We start from the raw sequence: 12,252 nt of genomic DNA on the forward strand, positions 1-12,252 counted from the left end.
TGTGTTCATCACCTGTCTCGGTGGAACGGGAAGATGAAGATGGCGCCAGGATGTTTGCCGGCTTGCCACAGTCTGTCCTTGTTTCTTTTATTTGTAATGTTTTTTGTTTGTTTTATCACGCGCTCTGTTTGCTCCCCTCTGGTATATGATCGCATGACACTATTTAATATTCGATCGGCTGTGTCTGATTGTTTATTTTGCGATCCCAGAGATGATTGGCATTTGCACTCGCATTATGTGCCAGTCGCATTGAGGAACATGTGTTACCTGCCGGGATGTCTGTGTATGTGGAGGAAACGGCGAAGGAGGCGTGGGAAGCGTTCTGGAGTCCTTGTGAGATCGAAGAAGATCGGGAAGTGTCCAGTCATCGGACTTGCTTCTTCGATGGCGGAGGCCGTGGTCGTGAACCTGAGATGTTCATACATTGTGCCTGTCTTCCCGTCTTCGGCGTTGATGCCTCAGTTTTCGCAGATGGTGTGCGTAAGGCGACGGTCTGCAGATCGAGGAGTTGATCGTCGGAATCTTCGCTCTCTATTACATGACAGGAGTCCGGTGGCGTTTTGTGATTCCTCTCTGCAATCCTCTTCTGATACCACTCCTACTCCAGTGACAATGGCGTTGATTAACGCGAGATCTCTGGCAAATAAGACCTTTATTTTGAACGATCTTTTTCTTTCTCATGAAATTGATTTTTTATTTGTCACTGAGACTTGGCTTAAGGCCGGTGAGATGACTTCTCTCTCTGAACTTTCTCCTCCTGGTTGCAGTTTTTTAGTACCCCTAGGTCTGTTGGCCGGGCGGGGTCTTGCAGTTGTTTTTAAAGACAAGTTTAGGTGTAGACTTTTACCTTCTGCATCCTTTTGCACTTTTGAATCTCAGCTAATTACGCTGAATTCTTTTAAATCTGTGTTATGTGTTTTGATTTATAGACCCCCAAATTTTCATGGGGATTTTATACAAGAGTTCTCTGAACTTTTATCTGGTATTGTCTCTTCTTTTGACAATATTCTAATTTTTGGGGATTTTAATATACATGTGTGCTGCCCTTCAAAGCCCCTGGTCAAAGAATTTTTAAATTTAATAGAGTCATTTGTTTTTTTGCAATGTGTTTTAGGTCCAACTCATGAACGTGGTCATACGCTTGACCTTGTATTATCTAAGGGATTCTCTGTTGATAGCGTGAAGATTGTCGATACTGTTTTTTCGGACCATAAGACTGTAATTTTAAGTTCTAACTTTCCTTGTGGCGCCGAGTAATATTGCTTCTGCCTCGGTTCCATCCCGCATACTCAATCCATGCACAGCTAGTAGTTTTTCAGCTGCTTTTAATGTCTCTTCTTTTTTTTCCTTGACCGAGTCACACTCTCCCTGTATGGGTTTGGAAGAGTTGGTCGATCAGTTTAATTCTTCTTGTTTAGAGATTTTAGATGTTGTGGCTCCTGTTAAAGTCAGGGAAAAAAAGTCAAATCACAGCCCTGGTTGAACAGTACTACCCGCGCTCTTAGGCAGGAGTGTAGGAGGGCTGAACGCAAATGGCTCAAAGATAAATTACAAGTCTCTTATGAGATTTTGAAGAACCATTTGAACGAATTTCAAAGAGCTGTTAAATTGGCTAGATCAAATTATTTTTCTGATATCATCTCCAGAAACTGTAATAATTCTAGAGTACTTTTCTCGACTATAAATGCTGTTCTTCATCCGACTACTACTCCTCCATTCACTCCTTCTGCTAAGATGTGTGAAGAGTTCTTAAACTTTTTATTGGTAAAGTTGATGGAATTAGATCTCAGATTTCATCTGTTCTCAATGTTTGTTTTACTCGTGTTGACCCTACTGAATCAATTAACCTGTTTTATGCCTGTTTCTTTGCAGCAGCTTAATGATATATCTGCTCATATGAAGCCCACCAGGTCCCCTGGTGATGTGCTCCCTTCTTCCCTGTTTAAGAAGGTACTTGATTCCATTGGCCCAAGTATTCTGTCTATTATGAATACTAGTTTGTCATCTGGTGTTGTTCGGTTAGTTTTAAGCATGCGGTTATTCAGCCCCTTCTAAAAAGAAACGGCTTAGACCCTTTTGACATGAGTAGTTTTCGATCCGATTTCAAAATTGCCTTTTATTTCGAAGATACTGGAAAAAATTGTGCATGCACAGCTTAATGACTTTTAATGAGGAATAACATCGCCGATAGATTCCAGTCAGGTTTTCGAGCTGGTCATAGTACAGAATCTGCTCTTTTGAGGGTCTCTAATGATATCCTACGAGGTGTTGATTCTGGAAACCGTGTTGTTCTGCTTTTGTTAGATCTTACAGCGGCATTTGATACAGTTGATCATAACATTCTCATTGGTCGTCTTAGGAATCAGGTTGGTATTCAGGGCTTAGCCCTGAAATGGTTCTCTTCCTATTTGAAGGATAGGACTTTTTCAGTCAGTTTAGGGGATTATTTTTCTTCTGTTGCCCCTCTTGTGTGTGGGGTTCCACAGGGCTCTATACTGGGACCAATTTTATTTTCCCTTTATATGCTCCCTCTAGGCTCGATTTTTGAGAAATTTGGGATTCAGTATCACCTGTATGCGGATGATTCTCAAATTTACTTACCACTGAAACATGGCCATAGATGTGCCATTCAGTCTCTTCGTGCATGTTTGGCCGAAGTTAAGTGTTGGCTTGCGAATAACTTTCTCCAATTAAATGAGGATAAGACCGAGATGATTTTATTTGGAAATAAGGGCTGTGTGGATGATGACTGCCTGGGGTTGTTTCCTGGGAAAAAATTGTCTAGCGTGAGGAACCTTGGTGTCATTTTTGACTCTGATCTTAAATTTGACCGGCAAATCAATGCTGTCGTTAAGAATAGTTTTTTCCATCTTAGATCAGTTTCTAAATTGAAATCTATCCTTTCTTTTGACGATATGGAGAAGGTTGTTCATGCCTTTGTGTCATCCCATTTGGATTATTGTAATGTATTGTATCTGGGTGTGAGTCAGGCTTCTCTCTTCCGCTTGCAGCTCGTTCAGAATTCAGCTGCCAGACTTTTAACGGGCACTAAGAAGAGAGAGCACATTACTCGGTTTTAATTAAATTACATTGGTTACCCATACGATACAGAATCCAATACAAAGCTTTGTTGTATGTTTTTAAGTCTCTGCATGGCCTAGCACCTGAGTATGTTAGTGATTTAATCAGCCGTTGTCAATCAAGTAGATCTCTGCGCTCTAACGATCAATTGCTTCTCATGGTTCCGCGATCATGTTTAAGATGTAAAGATGATCGGGCATTCTCTGTTGCAGCTCCTAGGCTCTGGAATGACCTTCCTCTGTCTGTAAAAACTTGTCCTTCATTGGGTGCTTTTCAGAGTGCGCTTAAAACTTACTTGTTCACTTTAGCTTTTGACAATGCTTTGTAAGTTTTTATGTAATATGTTTGCATTGTTTTTATGTCTTTGTTTTTACTTTTATACCTTCTGTACAGCACTTTGGTTCCACTTGTGGTTTTGAAAGTGCTCTATAAATAAAGTTGAGTTGAGTTGAGTTGAGTGTTGGAGAAGCGACACTAGGGGTCTCTCTTGAGCGCCGATATCCACCTCTGATCTATGAAAAAAGGCCAATGAGAGTTGGCAGCCAGTATTTGCATGTCCCGCCCCCGGGCATACTGGTATTTAAGCGGCGCAAATACGGGAGTTCATTCAGGATTTTTCTGAGGAGCCGGAAATGGTCCAGCCACAACAGTGGCTCGGTTCAGCGACATGGCGGAGGAAAGACACAACGTGTCGTTCCCTCCCTCGGGGAACGGAGGTTACATACGTAACCAAACGTTCCCCTTCTGTCGCTCTCTCCACGTTGTGTCGGAGAAGCGACACTAGGGGACCCATTCCAATCTTGCCATGCGCTGAACCGTGTACGTGAACCGCCGATACAGAGGCGGGCAGGGATTTCATCCAGTGCCGCGCATCGTCTATACCTGGCTGCACGTACCCTTCCCCAATGCCCCATAAGAACATCGGGATCCTTCTAGTTACCCTGAGAGGGGAACAAGGCGATGTTTGCCAACATGGGAACGGGCCAGCCTGGCTGGGCCTCTTTTCTCTCTATGTTTCTCGCATAGAGCAGTCACGGCCGGGGCCCTTACACGCATATAGGGAAGGGGGTCTTACCCAGACCCTGCGGAGAGCACACCTTTTTCTTGGGGAGGAAAAGTGGTAGACACGTCACACGGCCGTCTTGGGGCTCGTGTGGAAAGTATGGTGCAGTGGTAGATCCAGCCTCGAAAGGGGGGAGTTGCTACAGCACGGCGACTGGGGCAGCTGTAACTGCCTAAGGGAGACACGGGGGTCCGCTCGTAAGGGGACAGAACTGTGGAAATACACACAGGGGGAGTCCGAGCAGGAGGCCTTACCTGCGGAGCACCTATACCAGTACAGGGTAGCCATCAGGGTACCCACAGTGGCTTGGGTCGGCGAGTTCCTCCGCTGAACCGCGGACCCGGAGGGCTGGGGAGGAATCGACCAGGGTCCCGACTCGGAGTGGGGCGCCCTGGGAAAAAAGGCGCACTACTTAACCTTGACGTCAGGAAAAGGGCGCTGGGCGCAAGCGATCCACACGGCCGGTCAGTCTACGTGTTACCGAGTTCTACGGGCTCGGACCTGACAAAACACGAGACGCAACTGACTCAACGCGGAGGTTGTAAAACCTCGCAAAGGTGTTGGGTGTTGCCCAACCCGCGGCTCTACAGATGTCTGCTAGGGAGGTGCCCTTGGCCAGTGCCCACGAGGACGCAACACCCCTTGTTGAGTGAGCTCGGACCCGCAAGGGTAGGGGCACGGCCTGGGTGTGATAAGCCAGTGTGATGGCGTCAACAACCCAGTGGCGAGCCTCTGTTTGGAGACGGCATTCCCTTTCTGCCGTCCCCCAAAGCAGACAAAGAGCTGCTCAGAGCGTCTGGTGCTCTGTGTGCGGTCCAGGTAAATGCGCAGGGCGCGCACTGGACATAGCAACGAAAGGGCTGGGTCTGCCTCCTCCCGGGGCAGCGCTTGCAGGTTCACTACCTGATCTCGGAATGGTGTGGTAGGAACCTTGGGCACATAGCCTGGTCGCGGTCTTAGTATCACAGACGTATCTGCCGGACCGAACTCCAGGCAAGTGTCGCTGACAGAGAATGCTTGCAGGTCAACGACCCTCTTGATAGAGGCGAGCGCGATCAGCAGGGCCGTCTTAAGAGAGAGGGCCCTGAGTCCAATTGATTCAAGTGGCTCAAAGGGGGGTCTCTGGAGTCCTGCCAAGACTACAGAGAGATCCCAGGAGGGAACTAGGCCTGGCTGGGAGGGATTCAACCTCCGGGCGCCTCTCAGGAACCTGAGGATCAGGTCGTGCTTACCCAAAGACTTGCCGTCTACAGGATCGTGGTGGGCGGCAATGGCGGCAACATACACCTTGAGGGTGGACGGGGACAGCCTCCTGTCCAGCCTCTCCTGTAGGAACAGGAGCACTGACCTAATCGCGCATCTCTGCGTGTCTTCAGTTTGGGAAGAACACCAATCTGCGAACAAGCGCCACTTTAGGGCGTAAAGGTGCCTGGTAGAGGGGGCTCTGGCTTGGTTAATTGTATTCACAACGGTTGCCGGTAAGCCGGCTAGCTCTTCTGCATCCCGTCCAGGGACCAGACGTGGAGGTTCCAGAGGTCTGGGTGCGGGTGCCAGAGCGTGCCCCGTCCCTGAGAGAGGAGGTCCTTTCTCAGGGGAATTCGCCAGGGAGGAGCTGTCGCGAGAAGTCTGAGTTCCGAGAACCAAGTCCGAGTGGGCCAGTAGGGGGCCACTAACGTGACTCGCTCCTCGTCCTCCCTGACCTTGCACAGCACCGGTGCAAGAAGGCTCACTGGGGAAATGCGTACTTGCGCAGCCCCGAGGGCCAGCTGTGTGCCAGCGCATCTGTCCCAAGGGGAGCCTCTGTTAGGGCGTACCAGAGCGGGCAGTGGGAGGTTTCCTGGGAAGCAAACAGGTCTACCTGGGCCTTGCCAAACCGTTCCCAAATCAGCTGGACCAACTGGGAGTGAAGCCTCCACTCCCCGCCGGGCAGGCGTTGTCGTGATAGCGCGTCCGCTACGATGTTGAGCTTGCCGGGGATGTGAGTGGCACGCAGCGACCTGAGTCGCTGCTGGCTCCATAGGAGGAGACGGCGGGCGAGTTGTGACATGTGGCGGGAGCGTACGCCGCCTTGGCGATTTATGTACACCACCACCGTGGTGCTGTCCGATCTCACGAGGATGTGTTTGTCCCGAACAAAGGGGAGGAACTTCCTGAGAGCGAGAAGGACGGTCAGCAACTCCAGGCAGTTGATGTGCCAACGCAGCGGGGCCCCTTTCCAACGGCCCGCTGCTGCGTGCCCGCTGCACACGGCACCCCACCCGGACCGGGAGGCGTCGGTTGTGACCAGAACGCGTCGGGACACCTGCTGCTGGTGCACTCCTGCGCGTAAAAAGCAGAGGTCTGTCCAGGGTTGGAGTGTTTTGAGGCAGGCGGGGGTGATCCTTACCCGATGCGTGCCGTGGTGCCATGCTTGTCTCGGGACTCGAGTCTGGAGCCAGTGCTGGTGTGGTCTCATATGCATCAACCCCAGCGGCGCGACCGCCTCGGAGGATGCCATATGCCCCAGGAGCCTCTGGAAAAGTTTTAGAGGGACCACTGTGCCTGGCATGAAGGAAGCGAGGCAATCCAGCACCGACTGAGCACGCTCGCTCGTGAGACGTGCTGTCATTGAGACTGAGTCTAACTCCAACCAGAGAAAAGAGATGCTCTGAACCGGAGTGAGCTTGCTCTTTTCCCAGTTGACCTGAAGCCCCAAGCGGCTGAGGTGCCGGAGCACCTGGTCTCTGTGTGTGCATAGTAACTCTCGAGAGTGTGCTAGGATAAGCCAGTCGTCGAGGTAGTTGAGAATGTGGATGCCGGCTACTCGTAGCGGGGCAAGAGCCGCCTCTGCGACCTTCGTGAAGGCGCGAGGGGACAGAGACAGGCCGAAGGGGAGGACTTTGTACTGAAACGACTGGCCGTCGAAAGCAAACCGTAAGAAGGGTCGGTGTCGTGGCAGAATTGAGACGTGGAAGTACGCGTCCTTCAGGTCTACCGCTTCGAACCAATCTAGATGCTGAACGCCAGCCAGAATATTTGTCTGCGTGAGCATTTTGAACGGGAGTTTTAACAAGACCCGATTGAAAACCCGCAGGTCCAGGATTGGTCGTAAGCCACCGCCTTTCTTGGGTACAATGAAGTAAGGGCTGTAGAAACCCTTCCTCATTTCGGTTGGAGGGATGGGCTCTACCCTGCCCTTGGCTAAGAAGGTTGCGATTTCCGTGCGCAGGGAACTGGCATGCTCGCCGTGTACTGCGGAAAAGCGGACGCCCCTGAAGGGGGGCGGGAGCCGGGCAAACTGAATTGCGTAACCGAGTCGAATGGTCCGGTGCAGCCTGCATGATGCGTTGGGAAGCGAAAACCACGCTTCCCAGCTCTGCACTAGGGACACCAAAGGGACGAGTATTTTGGACGTACCCGGCGGGGCCTCGCAGCGGGCGGAACAGATAATGCAGCATCGGGCAGCTTCGATGCAGCCTGAGGCTGGGGTGCTGAGAATAGACTCAAAGCACTTACCTTGCTCCGCGCACCCGGCAGGGGGCGGGTTCGTGACTGAGGAGGAGGTCTGCTGGCGTCCTCTGGACTCGTCTGAACCGGCCGGCCGGGGGGCAGTCCTAGGCAGGCGGAAGGCGGGATTGCCTTCCGCCTGCCTACTCGACGCCCTCGGCGAGCAGACGGGGCAGGGCCCGTAGCGGCAGGTGTGCGGCGGGGCATGATGTGAGAGATGGCCTCCGTCTGCTTCTTCACTGTGGAGAACTGTTGGGCGAAGTCCTCGACGGTGTCGCCGAAAAGGCCAATCTGGGAGACAGGTGCGTCTAGGAAGCGGTTCTTGTCGGCCTCACGCATCTCGACCAGGTTGAGCCAGAGATGGCGTTCCTGGACCACTAGGGTGGCCATCGCCTGTCCGAGTGCCTGCGCTGTGGCCTTCGTCGCTCTCAGGGCGAGGTCGGTCGCTGAGCGCATTTCCTGCAGCACATCAGGATCAGGTCCACCCCCATGCATGTTTCTGAGTGCTTTGGCCTGGTGGACTTGCAGGAGGGCCATCGCATGCAGGGCGTAGGCAGCGCGTCCAGCCGCACTGTAGGCCTTCGCGTTGAGCGAGGATGTTGTCCTACAGGGCTTGGATGGGAGTACGGGGCGGCCACGCCAGGAGGTAGGGCTACCGAGGCATAGATGGTACGCAACTGCCCTATCGACCTCCACGCCGTGCAATGAGAAGAGAAAGCCGCTGTTGTGCGCCATCAAGATCCAACAGCATGCAGATCGTCAGAGGAAACAGGAACGTTTTAATGGCGTGTAACTCGCAGCAAACTGCAGACAGACCATCGGCTCCGAAGAAATTTTCTGACTAAACTTCCGTATTTGCCCCGCTTAAATACCTGTATGCGGGGGCGGGGTATGCAAATACTGACTGCCAACTCTCATTGGCCCTTTTCAATAGGTCAGAGTGAATATCGGCGCTCAAGAGAGACCCCTAGTGTCAGCTTCTCCGACACAACGTGGAGAGAGAGCGAACTAGAAGGGTCGATCACATAAAGCTATTTTTGTCTTCAGAAGACTTGGAATATTTTATAATACTTTATGGTGTTTTTTTGTCATTTTGGAGCTTGGCAGACCTATTCCCCTTCGACTTCCATGAGATGGAAAAAAGCAGTCAGGATGATTTAAAAAATTACAGTTTGTATTCCATGTAAAATACAAAGGCATATGGGGTTGGAACAACATGATAGTGAGCAAAGGATGACAGTATTTAAAATTTTGGGTGAACTATTCCTTTAAAAACAATGCTTATGAAATATTTTTCTAGTAATAATTTTATCTGTATGCTGCAGTTTGGTTTTCATCTTCAGGGAAGACGAGATGTTGAGTGTAGGGCAGATAAATCAATAACACCCAATCATTTCCTGTAGCAGAGGCATTATAGCTCAATAATACTATACACGCAATATTGCGTGCCAAGGTGGAATAATCATGTAGGCTGAATTCATCTGTTTTCATGTCTGTGATTTTTACTGTTCCTCATTTCAAAGGGTAAAAATCTATTAGATTGCATCTATAATCTCCTATTGAACAGTAGTTTGGTCTAATTTTTGCAAAGTCTTACAATGTGGGATATTGGTCAGTAACGTTATAATTTTTTCTGTACTTCTGTATTCTGGTAGCATAATGGCACCCTACAAGAGCTGCTGTTGTTATGCAAGTGCAGAGCCATCATAAACAGCATAAAAATATATTCGAACAGTATGGTTAGGCTGACAGAAGGACATTCAAAGTCTAAATCAATAAACACTTTGTCTGTAACCAAGGTAGCATTGTCAGTACAAATAGCATCTTAAAGAATAACATTTTAATTAATATAATTTGAAAAAGCTATGAAGCTATCCAAAACAAAAACCCACAAGTCTCAAACTGAGGAATGGGTCTGTGAGGGCAAATATATAGTTTATCTAGATTTTTTATCTTTGTAAAGTTAATAGTCAGGCGCTTTAATTAGCATGCTACCAGTGTATTGTGCTTTAGCTGTTAGAGAGTTTGGGAGAGAGCCAAAGCAAACTTGTAAGGGGCCTCAGATAGAGATATTTCACCCATGGTCAATAGAAAATGTTATACATAATTTATTGTTATTTAAACTTTTTCCACACAATGATAGTGAATGTTGACTGAGGCTAAAATTCTGTCTAAATGACCATGTAATTTTCATTCTGGGCTGAAATTTTCTTTGAAGACCAATTAGTCTACTAGTTATTCAGTAAACCAACTGTCTAGTTGATTTAAAACATATTTATTTTTGTATATAAAATAAATCTCCACCCAAATACTCTTTGGCTATTGGTCTGGGTGTGCTTTTATTTAAGCATTTCACTAGGTGTAACAGTGTCAACGTGCTGTCCCCTGGCAGAACCATATTTTGGCACTTCTGTGTAATGGATGGCTGACAGGTGCCAGCGTGGCACACAAATGCTACTTCCTGGTCTTGTCATGTCTCTGTGGCAAAAGCCTCCCATGGCAACAGGAGCACTTACTGTAGTGTGGCCTCTTTTTACTGCTGGTGGTCAAACAGGGAGCAGTGTTTCCTCTCATTTAACAAGCATGTCATTGACTGACTGGCAGAACACCTCCACCCAGTCAAAATGTAAGCCCAGTGGTGATGTACACTCCTGAAGTGGGTCAGTCCAATATGGATTTTATGGCATTGCTATGAGAAATGGGTCCACTCCACTTTTTTTGTTCTTTTTTGGTCTACATTCTTTAGTGTTTAGAATTTAGTCTTGAAGGCATTATCTTCAAAAGTTTCATGACTGTTTAAAAATAAGGTTATTTCTATTTTTGGTTAGTGGGAGGGAATGCAGATAAGTTGTCCAAATATGCTTTGGGGAGTTTATTAATGTATGCTGATTTTGAGATTTCTTTTGGAAAAGAAAATTCACAAACGAGATCTGCTTAATATCTCATTTATTTCTCCTAGACAGCAATGATATGAAATGGGGAGTCTCCTGATTCTCAGATTTCTAAGACCTCAGTAATCTGCAAATTTTCTTAGACCAAATTGTTTGCTATAGATGCTAACCAAAAGCATGTTTGCACTAACTGTAAATAGTGGCAGATACTATTTACACCCCTAATTAAATACTAACATCCACAACATTAAAACCACCTGCCTAAAATTGCGTAGGTCCCCTTCGTGCCACCAAAACTGTAGCTACCCGCATCTCAGAATAGCATTCTATTCTTCTCACCACAATTGTACAGAGCGGTTATCTAAGTTACTGTAGACTTTGTCCAGTTTTTGTTTTTGGAACCATTCTGAGTAAATTCTAGAGACTGTTGTGTGTAAAAATCCCAAATCAGCAGTTACAGAAATACTCAAACCAGCCTGTCTGGCACCAACAATCATCCATACGATAATCAAATACGGCAATTGCATGGCAGCAGTATAGTGCATAAAATCATTCAGATATGTGTCAAGAGCTTCACTTAATGTTAACATCAACCATTAGAATGGAGAAAAATATGATCTCAGTGATTTGTACCGTGGCATGATTGTTGGTGCTGGATGGGCTGGTTTGAGTATTTCTGTAACTGCTGATCTCCAGGGATTTTCACACACAACAGTCTCGAATCTTTTTTTAGAATTGTGCTAGAAACAAAAAACATCCAGTGAGCGGCAATTTTGTGGACGGAAATGCCTTGTTGATGAGAGAGGTCAACAGAGAATGGCCAGACTGGTTGGAACTGACAAAGTCTATGGTAACTCAGATAACCACTCTGTACAATTGTGGTGAGATGTAAAACATCTCAGAATGATATTCTGAGATGCGAGTTGGCGCTGTTTTGGAGGCACAAGGGGGACCTACACAATATTAGGCAGGTGGTTTTAAGGATAGACCGTTATATCGGCCAGGCAGATTAATTGGCCGATATTTGGCAATTTTTTGATTATCAGCATCGACTGATAACCATGTTCCAATACCTACCTATAGCTTTGTCAATGGAATGTCAACACTTTCTGTTTTAAATGTATGAAATTTGACTAAATATTGCATAAAATAAGTGTTTGTTAAACTTTTGTTTGAAAAATTATGTTTGTAAAGGGATGAAAGGGAATGGAGGATGCAAGAACCAGCTTGACAATAGTTTAATAATAAACTAGACAAACACCCACACACACACACAGGTGTCGGGCAGCTGCCCGTAAATCTTTCTGTCGCACTGCCGTTTCCGTTCAGACTTTATCCTTCTCGGAGGCTTGATTAGCCTGATTAGGGGCCTGGTGTGTAGCACCAGGGGGAGGGGACAGTTGGAGGGAAACAACATTAATAATTAAAAACACAGGAACAGTGAAGTACCGAAAAAAAAAAAAACACAGTCAAACTTAAAAGAGAGGGAAAGGCCAATGCAAAGCGGCAGTGGGAGAGAGGAGGAGAGAGAGAAAAATAAAAAAACGAACTCGCCAGTTCTCCCGATAAACCGTAGCTTGGTCCTCGGCCACTCCTCCACCCTCTAATGGATGACAGGCATGCCTCATCGGGCGGATTGGGTGCAGTCCTCCGGCCCCTGGTGGACGGAATGCCCGACCATGTTATCGGGGAACAGAAGGGGTCAAAAAAAGCTGACGATGGCTTTTTCAC

At 47.7% G+C, this 12,252-nt stretch overlaps 1 protein-coding gene across 1 annotated transcript in view; it reads left to right on the plus strand.

Moving 5' to 3' along the window:
• The first annotated feature begins 275 nt into the window (after positions 1 to 275).
• The window catches only part of LOC127652297 (protein shisa-9B-like), a 48,348-nt gene continuing 36,371 nt past the window's right edge, over positions 276 to 12,252 (plus strand). The window contains exon 1 of the mRNA XM_052138436.1: positions 276 to 474. Coding sequence (XP_051994396.1) covers positions 276 to 474 — 199 coding nt within the window. The remainder of the gene's footprint in view (positions 475 to 12,252) is intronic.

The sequence above is a fragment of the Xyrauchen texanus genome, chromosome 12, assembly GCF_025860055.1.
Source record: "Xyrauchen texanus isolate HMW12.3.18 chromosome 12, RBS_HiC_50CHRs, whole genome shotgun sequence".
Lineage (NCBI taxonomy): Eukaryota > Metazoa > Chordata > Actinopteri > Cypriniformes > Catostomidae > Xyrauchen > Xyrauchen texanus.